General features: G+C 44.1%; 1 protein-coding gene across 2 annotated transcripts in view; it reads right to left on the reverse strand.

Annotated features, from left to right (window-relative positions):
* The window catches only part of TYK2 (tyrosine kinase 2), a 597160-nt gene that overhangs the window by 361506 nt on the left and 212928 nt on the right, over positions 1 to 22726 (reverse strand). For both annotated transcript variants that reach the window (XM_085600754.1, XM_085600753.1), the window contains exons 6-7: positions 9347 to 9500; positions 6721 to 6884 (exon numbers count right to left, since the gene is read on the reverse strand). In XM_085600754.1, the coding sequence (XP_085456880.1) occupies positions 6721 to 6884; positions 9347 to 9500 (318 nt within the window). The remainder of the gene's footprint in view (positions 1 to 6720; positions 6885 to 9346; positions 9501 to 22726) is intronic.

Consider the following 22726-nt stretch of genomic DNA (forward strand, 5'->3'; position numbering starts at 1 on the left):
GTTATGTTGTATGACGAAGGAAAGTTTGAGATTAAAAAGGATGCCGCATTTTTTCACTATATACAAATGGGGCTAGATGAATGAGTAGCTCTTAAAACCATATGGCCATGAGATTGGAGAACGACGTGCTCAACTGATTCCAAGCAGGAGGACATCAGTTTTGGAACTATTTAATCACTGAAAGCACTGGCTCATCCGAAAAGAAACCTGTTTCATACAGGATGTTACGTTAGCATGATTTGTTGCAAATATAGCTGGGTAAATGTGGAAATGGAGTTGGCGAAGTTCTGTGACCTGTGGCAAGGAATGCATTGCACAGTAGGATGGGAGAACAAAGTTTATTTGTGATGGTGATCAAGGATTAATCAGCTGACCACAGTAATTTTTTTGAGGGGTTTTGTAAGGCGTTCTAAACCCTTGAAGTTAAGTGAGAGCAGTTACAAAGAAGCATCCCAATTGAATTTAAATACCAGGTCTCCTTGGGAAGATTGTGGAAGAGGTACATAAGTGATGAGAAGACGGGTACTGCTTTTTTAGACCCACATGGATGCGGATAACAGCATTTGGAGCCGGGTAAGTCGATACCCATATAGGCTTGAATACAAACAGTCAAAGAGGAATAATTTTGATTGGACTGAGAGGCCTATACCTGGACTATGCATTTTGAGAGTCATGTATGAGTCTTTTACAGAGTGGACAGAGCTGAAAATACATCCCTTAGTAATGGAGCTGATGTTCATGCCTAGGTCAATGTTAAGATGTATCCAGGGTCCTCAAGCACAAAGCGTATGGTCGCACTGCAATTTGTTGCATTGCTCTGCAAGCAGAGTCACAATTTGCAATGCTGGAGATTCTCAAATCCCACAGAGCAAGGCGACAGCTCACAATATGACAGAGCTCACCCACTTATTCAATAATATTAATAGGGCAGGACTGTGATACAACTTATTGAGAACATTTATACATGATGGAATGGAGGCCTTCGTGGTACAGGAGACATCCATCCCAGTATTCACATTCACAATGTACTGGCCTTGCAACTGCTGTCCCATAAATGGTCAAGAATTGCAATGTTACGTGAAGCGGAATTCAATACATTGGGGACAGCACGGACCACTCTATGCTCCTACTGATGTACCTCAGCCTCTTCAATTATTGACAGCTTATACTTTCCGAATGTTTCCTGTATGCCCTTGGCAGGTACTAACAATTCCATGCTGTGTGACCACAAAGATGGTTGCAAGTTTTTGTAACTGCCACTGCAGTTCTCAAGGGAGGGGGCATCTCTCTGAAACCCCTTTTTTCCTTGTGACTCTGGCACAATGTCTGTACTGAGATTCCGAATGGTAATTATGAATAGCAAATACATTTCACGCATAGTTAATTGAGACTTAGCATTCGCAAAGTCAGTGCACTAACTTTGCCAGACCCACATTTTTGGTGTATGTCAAGTCACATGTGTTTGAGGTTTCAAAAATGAGATTTTTGATGAAAGGGGATGGACTTGAGGAGGTGCCAGTAAGCGAGTCCTGTAAATAACACACACCCTGGAAAAAATTATGCCTCCAGAGAAACCTTCCTTCCCAGTCTCTTAGAAATTCATATTTTACTCAAAGGTATATGTGTAATTTGGCCAGCCATTTTTTCTACTAAAACTGCCTAAAATATATTAATTGTGATGTTATTTAAATATGCCTGATACTGGTGAAGCCTCGCCGCTCTGTGGTACAGCTATTTTCTGATAAGGTGAGAATTTGTTTTTAGAGCAATCCACGTCGCACGTTTTTTCTTACCCACTTATCTTACCAGTCTTTCTCCAGAGTGAGGGTTTACCATCATCATATAGCAGGCAAACAAAAACACTCCTGGTGCTAACCACAGATGCAGATCCTCAGTTGGCATAAGAAATGTGCTATGTGAAGAGTGAGCGAGTGAGAGGGACAGAGGGAAAGGGGAAAATGGAGAAGGGAATGAGATAAAACGAGAGAGTGAGACAGACAGAAAGTGAGCTAGAGAGAGAAAACAAATAGAAAAAGAGGAATGCAACAAGACAGAGAGAGCACAGATAAGAGATACAAGAAAAACAGTGATGGAGAGAGAAAAAGAAAAATTTGAATTGCTAGAGACATAGAAAGAAAAAGACAGTAAAGAGTGAAACAGTGTGAGAGACAAAGACGGAGAGATAAAGACTGAATGGGTAGCTGTTTCTTCATAATGCCAGTTGTCAGACTACTTCTAATGGTAGCTCACTGCCTGTTTTACGTCTCTGGCAAAAAGTAGTTCTACCTGAAACGCTAAATGAAGTCAGAAGGGTGACAGCCAAAGACAAAGGCAGATAGGGACAGCACAGTTACAATATAGTTCAGCCACCATTACAGATGATGTATGTGGAGAGATTCTGATAGATATAGGGAGAGGAGGTGCCATGTACTATGCAATATCCAGGGTAAGATGTTTGATGACTGCTCAGTGGAAGTGTTAAATAAAAACACCTGTCTCATGCTGAAGTTAACAATATGAGGAAGTTTCTAACTGAGGCATGAGTGTTAGGATGTTTTTGACAGGGAAGTTGGGACCTGAAGATGCATGGGCGTACTTTATTCTAATCCTTGGAAGGAGATCCGGTGGTCGGGATAACAGGGTAACACAGAGGCAAGATGGCCGCTGACGGGTTGTAGAGAGCAGTCGCCTCTAATCCCTCTCCTTACGGATTTTGAACGATGCAATAAACTAGGATGATGTTGGCCCCCCTGAAGCTGGAAAGTTGGGCTGCTTTTGGCGAGGAGGCACAGAAGCGGTTGAATACACTGCCTGAATACTGGTACACTTTTGAGCGCTTGCTAACTCGTAGCTTGAGACCCCTCTACTATCTATTCATTGGGTTATCGCTACCGCATAAGATGCCTGTATGCCCGCAACGACAGGAGCAGACTGGCAGTAGCTCAAGGGTGTCAAACCGCGGGCCTAAAGCGAGCAATAAGGACATGTCTACGGGCGGTGCCCAAACCCCCCCCCCCCTTAACAAGAAGCCGATCCCTCAATCTACTCGGGGAAGACAGACAACAGAGAGGAGAACCGACGAGCAAAGTAATTCAACCCCCGCTATTACAGAAGATGGAATGCCTCGCCAGAATCGAGCTGCGGGATTTAGGCGAGACAAAAGGCGCCGGCTCAAGAATTCTCACCGTAAAAGATGCAGTTCTTCGCCAATCCACTCTGGCTGAGCTGTTCTCCGGCGGCTCTGTAGTGAGTACATCTTCGGTGAGGCCGGATTCAAACCAGGAAACGGACGCTCCCGAGCCCCGCGAGGACGCTAACAACGCTGACAACGTGGTTGCTAAGCAACACACAACCTCGCTGGTAAGTCAGACGGAGAAGGCGCCCGCTCAGCCTAGAGTGGAGGAACCAGTGCTGAGCGGTGAATACGACCAAAAGAGGCAGGTGAGGCCGAAGGCTCCAACAAAGCAATGCGAGGGGGGAGCAGAGATGGAGGAGCCTAATGAGTATATAAGAAGCAGTGGGAACACTGATATGTTGGACGCTTTGCTGCAGGTGGAAGCAGGGATGGCTGTTTCTAAGCTTACAATGCCCCTTGAAGGAGGGGGTGAGAGAACCCTACAAAATCAGCACCTTACAGTTGCCCACCCTAAATGCTCTGATAATAGGGGGGCAGGCTCTCCAGAGGGGGATCGTTTTTTCTCATTGAAAGAAGATTCTGAGTCAACTGAATCCAGTGAAGTCAGCTTATCTGGGGGCTCGGACACCGAATCCTCCACGGCAGATGGGAAAAGTACTCAGAAAAAGTTGATTAAGTTAGGGCAACAGAAATCCCCCTCGAGTACGAGTAAAAAATTATTATGGGATTACTCAGCCACCTCAAGTATGTACCAGGAAGACACCCTGGGCGCAGCTGGGGAAATACCTCAGCAGACACCATTAGATTTGATATTCAGTACCCTGAAACAGATGCAAGGGGAGGCAAGGGCGGTGAGTCGAAGGACCAGGCAAGACAACAAAAAGATACAATCTTCCCTCAAAAAAATGAATAAATTGTATGAAGAGGTAGCGGATAGAGTAGCGTTGGTGGAAGAAAGGACTGGGAAGTTAGAAGACGACATGGCTGATTGGCGGTCATCCAAATCCACTCAAGAGAAAGTGGTAGAAGATTTGCAGTGGAAGTTGGAAGACTTTGAAAACCGCCAACGACGGAACAATGTTAGACTTTTGGGACTGGCGGAAGGGTAAGATCCGAGAGGGTTTGTAATCAACTTGTTGAAAGGGGCTTTTCCCGAGGCTCAGTGGCAGTGGGAGCTAGAAGTACAGCGGGCTCATAGATTCCCTCTTACACAAAGGAAGAAAGGGCCTAATGGGCAAGGGACCTTGCCTAGGGCTATGCTAGTGTATATAGGGAACTATCTATTAAGACAGGAGATAATAGATAAGGCCAGACCAGATTCAAAGAGATCTTTTAATGGCTCTACATTTTTTGCTCGACCCGATTTCTGTCACGTGACAGTGGAGAGGAGATGGAAGTTAAGACAACTAATCGCTCCATTTAAAAAATTAGGCTCAGAAGCCTACCTTCTCTTCCCTGAAAGATTGAAAGTAATTACAAGGGGTCATACAAGAATGTTTTTTTCAGAAATTAAGGCAAATCAATTTCTAGACGAGCTAAAAGGCTAGAAGGGGGGTTGGGAGAGAGGGCGGATTAAGTGCCAAAATGTAACACTGAGGTGGGGGGGACCATCTGAGGAGTATTATCAGAATTTGGCAATTGGATTTTTTATGTTGCTTTTCGGAGAGGGAGGCGACAACTGCAGCTCATAAGCAGCCACACATAGGTCATAGCTGACCTATTTGCCTGTACAAGGGGGGGGGGTGGGTAGGGAGGGAAGGCTGGGCGGGGGTTGGGGAGGTTGGGGTGGGTTAGGGGGGAATTGGGGGGGGGGGGCGAAAATAGGCAAGAATCTGGAATACATAATTCAGTCCAGCACAGTATAATGAATAGCAAAGCAAAATCATTGATCTGTTGGCAACACGTTTACGTTCTTATCACGGTAATTTATACACAAAATATTGGAAGTACTTATCACGTGGCCACTTGCTTTAAGATATGGCTTGTAGAATTGCTACAATGAATGTTTTTGGACTTAACGACCCCAATAAAAGAGTTAGAGTTGCAGCCCTATTGAAGTCATTCCGATTAGATTTCGTTTGCCTCCAGGAAACACACATAGAAGGCTCAAGGGGTTACCTACTGGAGCAGCTAGGTTTTTCGTTATCGGCTCATTCTAAACATGGGACAAGAACAAGAGGGGTTGCAATATTGGGGAGAAGCGGGGGTGGGACTGTGGGAAGGAAACAGGAAGATCAGTGGGGTCGTTTGGTTATAACGGAAATAATCTTCAAGGGAGCAAGGTTTACGTTAGTTAGTATTTATGGCTCAACAGAGGATGACCCTGATGTTTTCCAATATTTAGACATAGAGCTGGCACAGTGGCCAGAGCCAATTGTCTGCTGCGGTGACCTTAATATTCATGATCATACCAGTTCATTTTTAAAGAAAGGCGGGCAGTATAATGGGAGGAAGAAGAAGACCTACAGGGCTCTCTCAGATATGGTTTATCATAACTCCCTGGAAGACCCATGGATTAAACTACACCCACATATAGATGGTAGTACATTCTATTCAGCTCCCCATAAGGTCTTGGTTAGGCTGGATTATGTTTTTATTTCTAGATCCTTGATGCAGGGTTCGCGGATTGATAAATATCCCCGTGAGAGAATTTAAAAAAAAAAAAAAAAAGGAAGGAGATCCAACGCCTGACAATTTGAGACAATCTAGAATTGTGAGGAAAGGGACCAATATCATCTGTGAGTGTTGTATAGGCAGATAATTATGTTACTGAAGCATGTGTTGTAAATGAACAAAAGGGGAGTATGGTAGACAGAGCCTTGTGGGAGGTAGTGAGAGAAGCAAAATGAAGGGAGGAATTTAAGAAACATGAGAACCAAGCAAGTGCAGGTCCATGATGCCTAACAAGCCTAAAACACCTAGCACAGTGGGGTGTCAACATTTGAAATACAGACGAGAGACTAACCAGTTTGAGACTAGAAAGATGGTGGTAGTGGGAAGAGATATTGCATTTGCAGAGGACAAGAGGTTAGGGACCGGTAAGGCAGAAAGTTCAAGCTCATGTCCCGGACTCAAAAGAAAGATACAATAGCTACTGTTGACTAAATACTAGAATATTATGCAACTTGGCAGGTGAGAGGGCTGTGATTCCAATGTTCCATAGTGAAGCGTGTGAGGTTGGAATACAGGCGAGAGCTATATTTTATGAGGAGGAGGTCAACTTCAACATTTTTGAGCAGTATGGCTTTTGCATAGGCAGAGCGCATCAAAAGAATAAGGTTGAGAATAATGAATGAGGTAGCATGTGGAGCTCACGGCTCAGAACTAACGTGTAATTGTCCCACTCATGTAGGATGTAGCAGTTGTCTTCCTCGAGAACGCACAGGCTACACCTACAGTTATGGCGCAAGAAAGCCACTTATAAAGAGTTCCACAGCCCAACTTGTGCCAACTTGAAGCTAGGCAACCAACATGTCACCATAGAAAATGCCACAGGACCAGCACGTTTAAACCAACAATAAAATGAGGAATTGAGATAACATCTAAACAAGCCATTCGCTGGTGTTTTCGCAGTGAGAAAATACCTGTTTTTTTGTGCCACTTCCTCAAGGGAGATTTGGTTTTTGATGGCAATGTGAGAGAGGTGAAGGATAGCCATGCCAAGGCTTTCGTTCTTAAACCGGTGGATCTCCTGCTCAGTCTGCAGGTCCCGTAGAGAGGCAACATCATTGACAAAGTCATGCTTTCCCTGTTAGGAAATCAGCATATAGTTAGTCATACATTAAAACACTAGCGGCTAGCATTTACTAATTTCCCTGTTGTCTGTTGCTAATGGAGTGGCCTGATCCTTTTCCTTAAACATCACTGTGGACACTTCGCTGGGAATGAGACCCACGGACTTTGACAATGTACATTATTTCAAGCTGAGATTAGACTTGGCCTCAAAGCAAACAATCCACTGTGGCAAAGGCAAGGTCTATCGAGATATCTTGGCTCTCGTGGGTTCTCACACCACTTTCAGCCAAAAAAAAACTGGACAGACGTCTAAGCATTATTTCCATTCATAACAATAAAAATACAAGCAGTTTCTTCCTCAGAGGCACAGATCATGGGTAAATAACTATTCAGAACAACATTTGCATGCAAGGATTATCAAGTTCGATTCAGACACCATGTGGCCTGTAGTTTTTCTTTTATTCTGTGGATATTCATGCAGTGCACACTAGTCATTAGTGGGTGGAGACTTTACAGGTAACTAGGGATCAGATGGCGAGGGGATGCAGTGAGAAGAGCCGGTTCTGGAGTCCATCCTTGAAGGCTTAGGGTGATGGTGCTAATATTTTTGTCAGGAGCCTTACCTAGTGAAAGGCAACAAAAGATGAAAAAGGTTATTTGTTGTTGTTTTTGTCCTACCTGGTCATGGGCAACCCAGAATCACTGTGGTACAGGCACACCCTGTGAAGGAGAGTATTCTAGCCAAATTGTTATATCTTTGTGAGGACAGCTTTGCAGATGAGAGCACGAGCAGACTACTATTCACATCATGGACTACTATATAGGAAAAGGGTATAAAAGATTCAAGGTAACTGGGGCAGGGCAAGGCAGAGGGACCGCTTGCTAGAGCAACCATGGGGGCAAATTCCCCACTTCAGGCCTAATGCCATATATGTATATGGGGTGGTACAAGACTCAGCATAGATAGTTTAAAACAAACTAAACAGTCCTTCCCTTTTGTACGCAGATTACGCTGTGCTGATGGCACGCATTCACAGAGCACAGCGTCTCCAAGTGGAAATATTTGAGGAATTTATGGATACATTAGACCTACGAAACAATTTCACAAAATCTTATATTATGGCCTGTGGCCCTACGAACACCACCTGTCCACTCTCACCGTTGGAAATAATACCTTGAAATGCACTAGCACTTTTTCATACTTGAGTCTAATTTTCCCTGCTATTGGATCATGGACCGCACACATAGCTCATTGCATAACTAAGTTTAGAAAGGCTATTGTTATATTATTCAGCATACCTCAACCTAGGGGTGGGCGAGCTCTTATGCCCCTCCTGCAAATTTATAAAATGCAGTGTATCCCGACAGCAACATATGGATCAGAAGTATGGGGTACCTACAAATGTAATATTATTTAAACTGAAAAAAATAGGTTCTGCCAAAAGGTTTTGGTGGCTTCAATTTTATCTTCCCATTTAATCTTCCACAGTGAATTGAATATCTCATATATAGAAGATTATATCAGAGTCCAACAGCCCTTATTATGGTTAGCAGTGTGGAAAAATAAGGAGGCGAGCCTTACTAGAGACATAATCACGGCTGTCTTCGCTGTGATAAGGATCTTGAGATTCCTTTGTTAGCCGGCGTGGAATCTTGCTTCCGATAGATTGTTTTTCAGCATGTATTTACAGACCCCTAGGGCAGTATTATCATTAGCAAAAAACAGTTACAGCAAGCCTTGTTTAAACTAGCCCACACTGAAAGAATTACCATAGAGAGGGGAAAGATGAGCGTGGCAGCGTATTTGACCATCACAATAGACAGTCCAACCGCAGGGTAACTCACTAGACCAATGGGTTGCTGGCATCGGAGTTTACGGTTTCGTTTTAGGGCCGGCACCATTAAATATCTGTTGTGCTTTCTACTGGGCTTTCAAGTAAACCTCGACTCATTGCCTTCTCCGTGTGATGGGAGGTCAGGTCAATCTATGTTACACTTTACATTCTTTTGTGTGGTTTTATTCCATGTACACAAGGGATTTTTTGTGAAGTACCTGAACACTGACTGGATACATTCCCACACTCTCTGCTACTCCTCAGGCATATGAGCAGCGATATTAGGCGTATAGTGGTTCCACCACATCATTCAATCCTCAAGCACCTCACCAAACATGTCGCCTACAGGCCAAGTCACAATAATAATCTGTCAACCATGCACTCCGAAAGGCATCTCAATTCACGAGGTATAAAATCTTGCCAGGGGTACGAAGCACTGAAAAACAAATTCAGACAACCCAGAGAGGTCTGCAGGCCTTGCAAGGGGTACAAGAAAGTGTTGTCAGTGCCAGTACAATACCTTTTAATAATCACAGGACACCAACAATACTTGTGCCAGCACCTTGTGGCCACTGTAGTGATATTGTCTCAAAGCTCAGGCCGCAGCCTCTGCTCTCCAAATTACATTTGCTTATTCTACCTGCTCAAAGAGGTACTCGATGGACCTTGGATCTAGCACTGCCCCTGCAGCCTCAATACGAAGTCGGTCTTCCCCAGTTTCACTGTGCTTGGGAATATTCCGGAAAACCGCCGGCTCCTTTTCGTTCATCCCATGCCAATTTCGGAAGTAAAACCTGTGACAAAGCAAACATAAGTTGCAAAAAGTTAAGTTCAATACACCATTTTAAACTGCTCAAAATTTCAGGCTGCAGGGGCAAAAACTAAAAAAAGACAGTAAGTCACTTGCTGAAACTCAACAGTTTTACCGCTGGAGCACCACAGTGAAAGAAGAGTTTTGGTTTTATTCCATCGTCAAGCAGTAGAAACACAACTGAAGGATTACCCACTAGCCCGAGTGGGTGGCCCGGGTGGGTAGTGTACTTCTTTTTGGTGGATGTGGACAAATTTCCATCACTCACCGCACAAGAGAACAATTGCCAGAAGTGAGCTGGCCCACTGACATGATGTAGGTGGAAGCAAAATGTGAATGACAAGTGAGCAGACCAGTGGTTGAAGAGGGCTGCCCCAGAGTCAATCTGTGCACACATGTGTATGGATATATCTTACCCTAATGATTTTTTCATTACATGAGGCTGACAAAACAGCTGAAGCTGTCTATAGGCCAGACCTAAAATCAGACAGAGTTTTAAGGGCAAAGATCGATGAGCTGTTGCATAAAACTTCCTCTGTGTTGAGTACGTGGATGATACACTATTTATACACTTCGCTGTCTAAATTATTCACTGCCTCCACAATTAACATTAGTACTTTATTATGGATACAATGGAAAGAGGCAGGACACTTAGCTTGTTATGAGAGCTATTTTTAGGCTGAGAGCTCTTTCAGCATGGCTACCAGACTTGCTAATTTTAAGACCAACATCCTAATACTTCTTTTGACAGTCTGCACAAAACCATCACGTGTTCATGTACCATCACGTGAAGTGGAAAGAAAGGTTCAACTTCTGAGAGAGTGGAGTCCCCGGGAGACCTCATTTGTGTTTAAGGGGCCTGACACCAAATTTTATTTTGCCTAGGAAAAAGCTTGCAACTCTGGCCGTCATTACAAGAACACAAAGGCTGCACTTTAATTTCATAGCATATCATCCTCCGCACTAAACACCCTGAGTACTTTCAGTCAAACGCTACTCAATTCAGAAAACATTCGTTATGGAAAAGTATTCAACTTGCTCTTTTCAAAGATCCACAGGACACCTATTCCATGAACTGGAGAGGCATGCGCACCTAGAACGATGTTACAATACAAATCTGCTACTTAGAACTATATTTTTGCATGAAATGTTACTTCACGTCAATTTTGGATGCAAAAATACATATCCTGTTTAAAAAAAAAAAAAACCATTGGGCAAAAGAACAAAAGCAGTGCAAACAATAGCCGCTAGAGTCTTATTGTTCCAGTGCGTTTATGGTAATTTTTAACTGAAAATAATGTAATTTTGAAGAATGTCCCGTAACAAGTGTAACACAAAATTCATGAAATTATGCGCATTACGCTGGCGTAATTTACATTCCATCCAAAGGCTAGTTAAGTAGAGGTAGGATGAGAACATTACTGGGCTTAGATGTTGGCAGCAAGAAACACTGAACCTCAACATTTTAAACAATCAGTTGAGGAGGTCCTTCTTCCAGTCAAGAACACACCGCTGCAAGGTGGAGAGTCTTATTCAAGGACTTCTGCATTAGGTAAACTAGAAAAGAATAAGCATTTTGAGCTCGGTCAGCCAGATATTGTTCTATCGCTGGCACATTAACAAAACTATCCTCTGGCACAGATCTTTAGCTGTACCGTGGCCGACTCCCCCAACAGGCTCAAACTGCCTTGGTTGTGCAATACTCCACAGTCGGAATGCTCTCGAGAACTCTCCACACGCCATGGGAAGCAAGTTTCATTAGAAAGTGAAACTGTATTTTTCTCCAATGTATAATCCATAATACAAGACGCTTTCGCTAAAGGTGTCTATATAAATTTTTTTTTTTTAAAAACCTTGTTTTTTTACAATCTAGAATGTTATAAGACTCTTTCAATAAAACGTTTCTTTATAAATATGAACATTTTCACTGTTCAGCAGAGTGTTAATCAGAGAGTTAACTAAATGTTTCTTCATAAAACTCAAAAATGTTTTTGCAACATAGAAGAATACTAAGTGAAGCTTTAATGGTTTGTTTCTCGACATTAAAATGTATTTCAATCCCAGTCAAATGTCACAGAAAGCTTTAACTAGAGGAACCTTCACAAAAATAAACCTTTTCGGAATCTTAAAAGTGCAATACAGAAAACCTCACCATAACATTCGGTCATTAAAATAAACCGTGCCTCTTTGCAATCTAGACGAGAGTTGTCGGAAGTTTTCCCTAAACATTTATTCATAAAAATAAACTATGTTTACACAATGTAGTAGCGGGTTGTAGGAGCTTTCCACTAAAAAGTGAGAGGAGTAACCTTACAGCTAGAGTGGTCGACCTGAAAGCTGGGGACCTGGGTTCGCATCTCGGCAACGACGCTCAACATCTTATGATTCTGGGCAAATCACTTAATCTCCCCATGCCTAACAAAAAATTAATGTGTCCATCTGTAACGAAACGTGTGCTCATGTAAAGCGCTCTGATACCCGATGCCTCGGGTCTAGTTCGCGCTATTTAAAACTTTAAAATAAATTTTAAAAAAGGTCTTTATAAAAATATGTTTTTTGCAGTCTAGAAATTCGTTATAAAGTCCTTTCAGTAGGGTGCTACATTTCCCAATACAAATGGCAGACATGTTTATGCTATGATAACATATCCCCAAGAACCACTGTCTGCGCAGAGTCACTTGCTCACCTCTTACAGAAGGCAACAGACACTCGCTGGACCACAAGTCCAGTTAGAATCGCCAGCTTCTTCCGATTATAGCCTAATTACGTTTGTTAAAGAGCCAATAATGTGTCCTGCAACAAGGTTTCCTCCTGCTGCGGTCCCTGGGTGATATCCTGTCGTTTCCTTGCACATTATGAGCACTGTTACCCCAAAGGATGAAGCCAATGAAACACCAACGGACAGGACTGGATGCTCTGCGTGATGCCTTTCCAGAATACGTTCTCGTATCCGAGGCGCATTGCGGGTGCCATTCTGCTGTTTCTTCTGTGATGTACTCTTGACCACAGACTTTCATGTCCCCTATGTTGTGTACTGGCTAAACAGCGTTTTTTCTGTAACTTCGGAAGCATTTCCTAACATGTTACTGTGTGGCAAAAATGACTAGGAAGAAAGAACATTCAAGTAACAGAATGACTGCACAATTCTGATATAATGCAATTTGCCGCTAATAATTGAATTTCGCACTGAACAAATGTAAAATTCTTCTGAAATTTCACTTGTTCTGGTGAGTTTCATCAAAAAGAAAGGTTGAAACTACACTACATGGCAACAATTTAATGTGAATGCCACTGCTGACCACAATATGCTTGGACTGTCTTATTACAAGAAGCCAATTAAGGGATATCATGGTTTGGCTGATGGATTGCAAAATGCATCTCTTGCACTACTGCTCTTGGGGTGTGTGCCTTCCTGTTTAGGGGGCACATGGATAAGCAGGTCACGTTTGGCTCTCTCTTTTGGGGAGTGGCTAACAAAGATTTATAAGTAGTTCAAGCACTCAATACGGGCACAGTGAGTAAAAAACAATACACTTGACAGTGGCCCAAATTAATAAACATTGGTTGACATTCATTAAAGGAATTCATCCATCACCTTTTTTGATTTTCTTGTTTGTACGACATCTGGCATCCTCCTACTCTCAGTAAGCAACACCATCTTCCTGGAACATTCAAAGAGACACCAGAGCTAGCCGTTGGTGTCTGTCGTACCCTATGAGTATCTACGCCACAATTGCAGATTCAGCAGTTGTGTTTAACGCACACCCACTGAAATCAAAAGCCTCTGTTGAGTCGCTAGCCCTTACGTGACGTTCTAAGGCTAACATTTTCTGCAGAGCCATCACACATTAGCTTTTCGAGTAATACACAGGAGAGAGATCATAACAATATTTGGCCCTAGAACTTAACAACCATACAGATGTAATACCTCATCTCGACTCCTACCATACAGTTTATGCGGTTTGTCACCTTCTGAATGAACTCCAAAGCAGTGACACCCCGAGATATGGATAGAGTTCAGAGGGGAAGATACTGAACCATCGCTTGCAAAACCAGGCATCTACACTTGGAAATGTAATGCAGAAGGTAACAATCACAGAAGACTACAGGAAAGTCTACAAGGCGGCCTAATAAAACGTCAAGTATATATTTGTGGGAAAAGCAATCAACGCCGTTGTGTGTCTGAAAGTGAAAGGCATCAGGTACAGACTTCAGAAAAATTTCATTACAAAGAGAAATGTGAAAAACGTAATTATAGGGAGGAACGCATGGGGCGGGCTAAGTGTCCAAAAGGTCCTTTTAATAACGGGTCTTTCAAAAGCATCTTTGACTAAGACCTGAGAAGACTTTTGCCAGAAGTCCAAATTTCTTCTAAAACGCAGGTGGCCCCCCCTTGCGAATGATGCAGAAAGAACAATAAAACACAGCTTTAAAATGAACAGTGCTTAAGGACATCGATCCACAGGCTCAAACACAGACACAAATCATATCCTATAATCCGCGGAAGAAAATAATCGCGAGGCAAATACATTGGTGGCAAGGAAAATAATTCTAAGACTTTAAAGCACTTTAACAGCCAGACAGAGACAGTGAAACGGCACAATAATCCCTCAATATCCTTAAGACCTATTTAAACAAGCACAGAAAACAACACACTAAATCCTTCTAAAAGCACAACTGAAGTATGTTCTTACTTACAGATAATCCTCTTCTGTCAGTCAGCACCCAAAGCAGCTGTCTGTCAGTGCACCTTTATTAAAATCATCTTTAAAGTGAAACCTACCACATGCCAGGACTCCAGTAATGCTGACAGCGTGGGATCTTACATTCCAAGACCTCGAAACCACAACAAAGAAGCCAGTTTTGAGAAGCAAGAAGCGTGGTATAGGGCCAGCCACACCACCTACATAAGCACTATGGTCCTCAGGGAACACTGGGCTACCCAGCACAGTTGGGCAGTGAAAGTTACTCATTAAGATCAGCTGTTTCTATATAGACGCTAAAAAAAAACTATAACGAAATGAACCTTTGGCCACATATTTTCTGCTTTAGGAAAGGAAAAATAGAACTTTATGGAAACAAGAATCGGGAGAGGCGTGTCTTCAACACAATAACAATTGTCGGACCAGGCGACCATGACATAAAAGTTAAGCCCTGATAAGAAACTAGGTATATTAAATTAATGATAATAATGCGACCATTACTTAGGACCTTATAGTAGTTTGGCGGACGGGTACTATTACAAGTACATTAGGATATAATGCAAGTTAATTAAGGAATACAGGAAATCAGTCACGTGTGTGCCGAAGTACTCCGCTGTCAAACTCTATCCCTTAGCCTCATACCCTGAGTTTCTAGTCTATTGTACCAGTTGGTCTGGCTGCATTAGAGAAGGCAGTAACAAAACAAAAAGGGAAGCAACACCAAGGAGACACTTAGAGGAACGGTTTTCAACTGAGGGCGATCCCCATAATCTCTACCAAAGGAGACAAGTTCTTCACTTATATTCCACTTGCAATTTTAGAGAAGATTGTGCGTCACGTTCACGCAGGACAGCTCAATATTTCTTGTCCAAATAGTCAATCAAGTTGGAAACTGAGCGAGCTCCACACTGCTTGGTTAAACCTTCCCTGTAGCTATTCTCATGCAAGACCTAAAAAGTAATCCAGCATACTGCATCTAGACATGGCAATTATTATCAAAAAGGAAAAATGCTTTTTATCCAGAAGGGTGTGTGAAACATTGCAAGCTTCAGCTCAGTCAACTACAAACAGACAAGTGAGTGCATCATTTTCGCACAACCTCACAAGATGCCTGATCTTTCATACTGCCACCACGTGTGTATGGCCTAGTAGCCAAACTGTGACCTGTGGAAACAAGATAACATAATTATTATCCAAAATGTCCTAACTGGCCAAAGTATGTGATCCCAGACAAGCCACTCTCTCCCTCGGCCCCACTCCCGGCAAAACCGGAAGTGCTGAAAATCAGGCTAACCGCCAGCATTCAACAGTGTATATTTAAAATAAATTCCACAAAATCAATTCTATTATGCCAAGCCTCAAACATCGCACCTCCTACGGGCGAAGAAAGGCCTACCTTCTCTGCGAAACAACAATGGTTTTTGAAAAGCACGCTCACAACCCAGGCCCTGGAAAGCTGGAGGTGCATAAGGAAAGGGAGGAGGTAATGTGAGATGGAGAGCCTTGATAATTCATTGATGAGGGCTACTCAGGGGAAAAAAGCAGATTACTTTCATTGTTAGGGCTCTGAACTAATGATGTTCTAATGTATTATTCATCTTAACACTGATAAATGGGTGTGAGGGCGGTCACTAGACTCTCCAGCAGTACACGCCGCGTGGCGGAGCTCAACTCAGGCTGCAGGCAGTGCAATGAGCAGTAACTGGGGGGCTGGGTAGTTCCAGGTCTGATTTCCCTGGTAATTACTAATTTTTCGTCAGCTATTTCCTCTGTTTTCAGACTCGGGGTGAAAGCAAAAAACAGGCAATTCCAGTATGGTCTGTAGCTGTTGTTGCGGGCTCCACCGCAACAGCCACTCTTAATGAGGGCCTCTGAAAAAAATCACATTTTACAATGTGCTTGTGAGCTGTCACCTACAAGACAGCATGCCACAATTCAGATGTGAATTGTACATTTTTAATTCATCCCCAAGAAGGCACGTTCTTTTAAAGGGAAAGTAGATGCTGCTGAAAGCACCACTCATCCCTAGTCCTTCACCACCCTCCCCAACAACAGAAATAGTTTTAGCTGTATAAAAGGAACTTGGGAAACCAAAAAACCTAGACCCACCTATCTGAATCATTATATTTGGCTTTCAACGCTTAGTCACACTTTTAGGGCTTTTAGCAAAGTTTATTACTATTGAGAATGTAAATCTACTGATTAAGAACTACAGCATTATTTCAATCCAAGCTCTTTTTTGCTTCTTCTACAAATCAGCCTGCAACTTTGCTTACTATGTAAAATCTTTTTTTCCTTCAAACGGACCACCAAATGGAGATGATATTGGTGATGACACTCTTAGTCTAATGTAATATCATTTACACAGCGCTTCCAAATATACTTATTGATAACATGTTTTAAAATCTGGCAGACATATTTTGTGCTCTATTGCCTCCCAGTCCAGTAGAAGACAAAATTAATTTTAAAGTATTCTCTACCATAAACCCTTTTGGTGGTGAAGGACCTGGACACCTGCAGAAACCCCCCACTAGGTGCCAAAAGTGAAGCTATGTTCTGCATCAGCATATATTATCTGAGCTATCAAAAGGTTGATGCTTAGAGGCCAGACCTTCAAAGTCCACCCGAAAGATCACTAATAAAGGGAAAATAACTTTTTGTTCTGATGAATACTGCTACCTACAGATTCCTCACCTTTTTTATGGATTAGCAAGCACTACACCACTTGGAGGTGGGACTTAAAGGAATGGTCGACCAACAAAGTCCTCGAGAACGGAAAGGGCAGCACAGCAGTCCCTTCGCACTTCAGAACGTAAACAGTAGTGCTTATCAAAAGTATGAAGGGGAGACACCAACTCCAAGATTCGGCTGTCAGCAGCCAATCATCCAGGTATGAAAACACCTGGAGTCCAGACCTTCTGAGATGAGCTGCGACCACCGCCATTATCTTCATAAAGGCTCAAAGTGCCGATGATAGTCTAAAGTTAAGACCCGCAAACTGATAATAAGCAGGCCCAAAAAGATACTAGAGCTGCTTCCCTGGTGGGACAGGGGAAGAGGAGAAGGGGGAGGATGACTGTTGGATGCTACGTGCTCTCCGTTTTCACCCAACCTCAGTACTGTTTGAAGAGCAGAGTTTTTTGTTGCTGAGGTGAGAAGACTACCATTGCTTAAAGTTGAAGCCTCTTGCAAAGCCTCAAAACCAGCAGTACTGTTTGTAGTTCCTATGGGGATGTTGCAGGCCCAGGGACCTTGCTTCCGTTCTACTCTCCTAGAGACGCTCGAGAGCAGAACTGGCATGGTCTCCAAATAATTAGGTGCCCTTTCAAAACAAATGAATGTCAGTGTGGAATGGGCATTGTTGGAAAATTCAGAGGTATGGAGTCATGCATGGACATGGAGGGCCACAGGTGAGCTGATGGCTCTCGCCAATGAGACTCTTGTATCAAAGCCCAATTGGATAACCTGCCATGCTGCCAACTGCTTATCCCTCACTAGTTCTGAGAAATGTGCCTATAAATTATTTGGCAAGTTTGGGACTACAAGACTGGTTATATCCCACCCCATGACAACAGGCAAATTGCATTTAATCCTTTGGATGCTAAGAATGTGCTGGACATGTCTTCAGTGCCCGTGCTTGGGTGCTAAGGTTGTGTCCAGCTCCTCCCGTGGGTTAGCCCACCACATCACCCAACCATGGATGGTAGCAGAAGCACTTCGGCTGCCCCCCCCTCCCCAGGCGATCTGATGAAATCAACATGCACATGGCACGCTATCAACAACAGGCGCTGGGGACGTGCTGGAAGCCAATGGCTTTCAACGTGTCAGGCAAGGAGGAGGTTCAGGTTAGTCCTCTCACCGAGGGTGGGGGAGTTGAGGGATATCGGCAGCAGGAACGACACGGTGGAAAGGCGAAGAGTTTTTCATTTCCCCCTATGTCTCTCTAAAATGCATTTCTGCTGCTGGCCTGCAGGTGGGATAGTGTTCTCACAACAGGAAAGCACCACTAAACACCAGGGAAGCCTATTTTGATGGCTGGAGTGGCCCCTTGGGCAAGGGTCTCTCACAGACTGAAAGAGACCATCTTTTGTCCGTTTTCCACTCCCCACTGGCCCCTGATGTAGAGTGCCCAATTTTTAGGCTGATCTGCCACCCCTCCAGGGAAAGGGGGGACGCCAGGGATTTGCCTATTTATGTGTATGGGAGCGATCCCCTGGGCAAGAGTCGCTCCCCTTGAAGGGCACAATCTAGTTTCCGCCCCTCGGGGGGAGGCAGAGCAGCCATTTTTAAGGCTGATCTGCCCCCGGTAAGGGGGAGGGGTGATGGGGGTGTGGAATCCCCCTCGACACTGGGGAAATGAATCATTATTTTTATTGGAGAGACCCTTGGGCAGGGGGTCATTCCCCCAGTTCGGGTATATATCTTTTGACTGTTTTCTGTCCACAGTGACAATCAAACACTTGTTCAACTGGTGAGAAGACAGAAAGGATGGATTGCCAGGTGCTGGCCTGTAGCACCATGCCACAATCCTACTCCTTGCAGTGGAGAAAGTGGGTTTTCTCCTGGCAGTTAATACTGAGTTCAGCAGAGGAACATTAAACAGGAGCAGAGGCTCAGACATTTGGTTAGCTGACTTAAGGTTTTTGGTTAAAATGTTAGCCTGCGGGCAGACGAAACTCTCAGATCTCTGCAGTGTTTTTTATGACTGAGTGGTAAGAGGTCACCCGCTGCAGAGGAGGACCAGTAGATTAATGAATTTCCAGCTCAGGAGATGTGTCTATCCCGCTAGCATCTCCGAGAGCCTCAAAGTTGGGTTTATGGCTGAAACAACCTGTATATTTGCACTATCATGCTCTAGGGCATCACGCCACTACCAAAGTGGGCAAGCATAGTTTCTCTGTAGCTTGAGTTGTGCTCGTATCGCTGTTATTTCATCAGCCTTTGCACATTTCATGTGTGACCTGACCACCGTAGCTTCAGATTGAAATTCAGAGTGTTCCGGATCCAATAATTACATCAGCTGCAACTGGGTCTGAGCTGGTGCCAAAATCGGGGTTATCAAAAGACACACAGTTGATGGACAGAATTCGGTCCCAGGAGGCTTGTTTCCGGTCCAGGGAGGACCTGGCTTGGCAGTTCGGGCTGGACTGTTCAAACAAGGAACAGGGTCAAGACTGATTTGCATATGGTTGGGTCCAAACTGAGGTGGTGTGGGGGCAAAAGAATGAGGGATTTAACCTAGATCCTTGTGACTGGGGGTGAATGTTTGCATTGTCCAGCATTCCGTCCATCAATTGTTTCTTTTGCATATGTCGCGCTAAGTGGAAAGGGAATGGCCAGACGTGGGTCCCGTGCTCACTACACTGGATTCAAGCTAGCCCGGCTGATGAAGGGAGATGCCCTGAAACTGGTCCCGGGATGCCTGTTTCTGGTCCAGGGATGACCTGGCTTGGCAGTAGGGGTGGACTGTTCCCACAAGGAACAGGGTCAAGACTGATTTGCATATGGCTGGGTCCAAACTGGGGTGGTGTGTTGAGCAAAAGAATGATGGATTTAACCCAGATCCTTGAGACTGGGGGTGAATGTTTGCATTGTCTAGCATTCCGTCCATCAATTGTTTCTTTTGCAGAAATCTGGTTCATCAGCATAGTGGCTGCCAGTGGCATCTGAGGTGTCAGGGCCAGTGACTATGGCACCATAAGCAAGTTCAAGAAGGGAGCCAACATTGCAGAGGGAAGCCCTGTCAGCAGAAAACCACAGGCACCCACTTAGTGGTCCCAAAGGTGCTCTGTAGGACCATGGCCCTTCTAAACATGTTAAATATTGGAGTCCGAAAACAAGCAGAGGCTGAACCCAGAATAGTAAACTACAGGTAGTCTTGAGGATCCCAGAGCCCTGGATCCAGGTCAAGGGGCATTGAAGGGCCCAGATCAGGCATGGAGTCCAGTGGAGCCACAGGCAAAGAATCTTTTGGAATTGGATTCTCTACCAATTCAGGCTGTCAAGACAAACCAACTGGAGTCAGGGATCGCCTAGGAGACTTACCTCTGGAACAGAATCTCGACGAGTCGCTGAGTCTACTCTTTTTGTGCAACCAGTATTTATCCTAAGATAACTTCAAAGAGGAGGGCTCTAGTGCCTTTGATTGAGGTCTGGATTTTAGTTTTGATCAGAGGTACTCCTCGGGTTTAGCCACAAACAGCTTGGCATACCACTCTTTAGTGGCTTTTGAGTTCATGCTGAGTCAGATGATTTTGTATTGTGCTCACACATAAGAGAGAGCTGTCGTCAGGATCTGTGACTGACATTTGCCCATCACAGGCCTTACAGGGTTTGAATCCTGACCATTTGGAAGATGATATGAAAACCTGCACTTACAAAAAGTCAAAGAAAAAATTATGAAAGAACAACGTTGACACTGCAAGCTCCAGATCAGAGTCATAGGTGTTAGGGTGCCATGGTAGCACTTTAGGCACTAGTGACGTTATCCTTGATGCCGATGTGTCACCAGCGTCCCCCGAACAGGTTTTAAGGAGCTTTGGAAAAGCTTCTGGATCCAAACTAACGCCTGAGAACTTCAAAGGGTGAGGAATCTGCAGAGCAGAAGTACCCATCAGAACTACTTTTTTATTCAGGAAAAACTTACAACAAAACTATTCTGTATTGCCTACAAATGAATTGGGTCGCGATTGAAAATTACACAAGTTTTCATTCCACAATTGATTTCTTACTTCCCAGTTTCACAACTTACAAACGTTTTCAAAACTTCAGAGCTCTGAATTGTCCTAAAGACGAAATACATGCTTGACAAATCTTCAGATATATAATCAGCACAGTTAAAATACAAATTGCAACGCTCATGAATACCCAATCTTCAAATGTGTGTGCATAACAAAAGTCACCTCTACGGATGAGTTAAGTTGTACTTGCTTCTCCCTCTTGTTGTATCTACTAACCCTCCTGTTCCACAGCGCTCCTTTGATTTATAGCACGTTTGTGCTGTGCAAAAGTATGCACAAAGGTTCAAGTAGCAGACAGGTTACAACAGTCACAGACAAATGAGGATTTGTTTGCACTATCCCAAAGTCTTGGGTGCTCACGACTCACCATAACCTTGCAATTTCCTTAATGACTGAAGCAACAAAAGAAAACATGCGGGGGAAAGCATTGTTGCGAGGTCTCAGACAAATACTAGCTTCAAGTCTTGAAAAAAGATCATACTCAACTCTTGTCTGACCCATTGTCAAGTGTGGGTGCCCAAAAGCAGTCAACCTACTTGAATGCTGACAATACTTTTAGTTTAGATTCCATGACGTGGATGAGTCTTTAGTGATGCTGGCCAGCAGTGGAGCCTCACTCCTGCTCAACACATTATTTTTTTATTTAATTATTTGCAGAGCTTTATATAGCGCTGGCTAGACCCGGGGGTATCACAGCGCTTTACATGATTACAAAATTACATCAGTTACACGGAGCCAAGTATAAACATAGGAGAAAAGCAGTGATAACAGAATGACATGGGTTATTAGCGCATGGCATAGACAGGACACATGTCTAATGGGGAATGGAAGGTAGAGGGGGAAAGGTAAAAAGGGGAAAGGAATGAAGAAAGTGTCAGGCACACTGGCAAGGGGAAAGAACTTCAGGGGGACAAAGCAGTCAAGTGAGAGACAGACAAACCGGCTGGGAACCAACGATCCAAAACAACAGAGTATAGGTGAAAGTAAACTAAGAGTGGGATGTGGGAGACCTAAAGGGAGGGGGGTAGACTAGAGGAAATGGTCATTTAGGGAAATGAGGAGTAGTCCAGCAGCAATGAGGATCCGACGAAACCGACAAGATGGAGGACCCACGGGAGCCAATAGCATAATCACAAAATGGCGGGATATACAAAGTCAAACCCCCCACCCCCCAAAAAAATCCATAAAAGTAGCTGACTCAACGGCTCCACGCAGGGCTGGAAAGAAGAGGCAGTCAAAGGATCACGGAGGAAAAAAAACAACAGAGAGACGATGAAGAACTATGTCCAATGTTCGACTGGGTAGGTGACGGCCGAGGGGGTGGACCAGAGCCAAACTCCTCTATAGCTGCCTAAAGAGCTCCACCGGGCACCGACCATGTTTCTCAGGCTCCGAGGTAAGTACAACATTTAAGTTTTTCGCCCGGGGGGCATCGTCATAGTTCCATCAGTAGCATCAGTCCCGGTGTTTCTGGGAAGCGCCGCCCGCCTCACCCTCCGGCTCACTCCCAGGAGGGCCGAGCGCACCATTGTTCATCAGATCTAGGCCGGGGAACTCTCCGCCACCAAAATCCGTGCCTGGGTGTCTGGAGCTCCACGAGTTGGAGAACAGGAGAGCGGTCCCAGGGGGGCAGAATACAGAGGTAGAACCCTAAAAGGCAAACCCCATCCAGGGAGCTCAGACCATCTTGGATTAATCAAGCAATAGGATAGGCGAGCCAGGCTGGTATTCCATTCACATGTGGTTCAGCTGCAAAGCATACAATG

Source organism: Triturus cristatus, chromosome 4_2 (genome assembly GCF_964204655.1).
Source record: "Triturus cristatus chromosome 4_2, aTriCri1.1, whole genome shotgun sequence".
Lineage (NCBI taxonomy): Eukaryota > Metazoa > Chordata > Amphibia > Caudata > Salamandridae > Triturus > Triturus cristatus.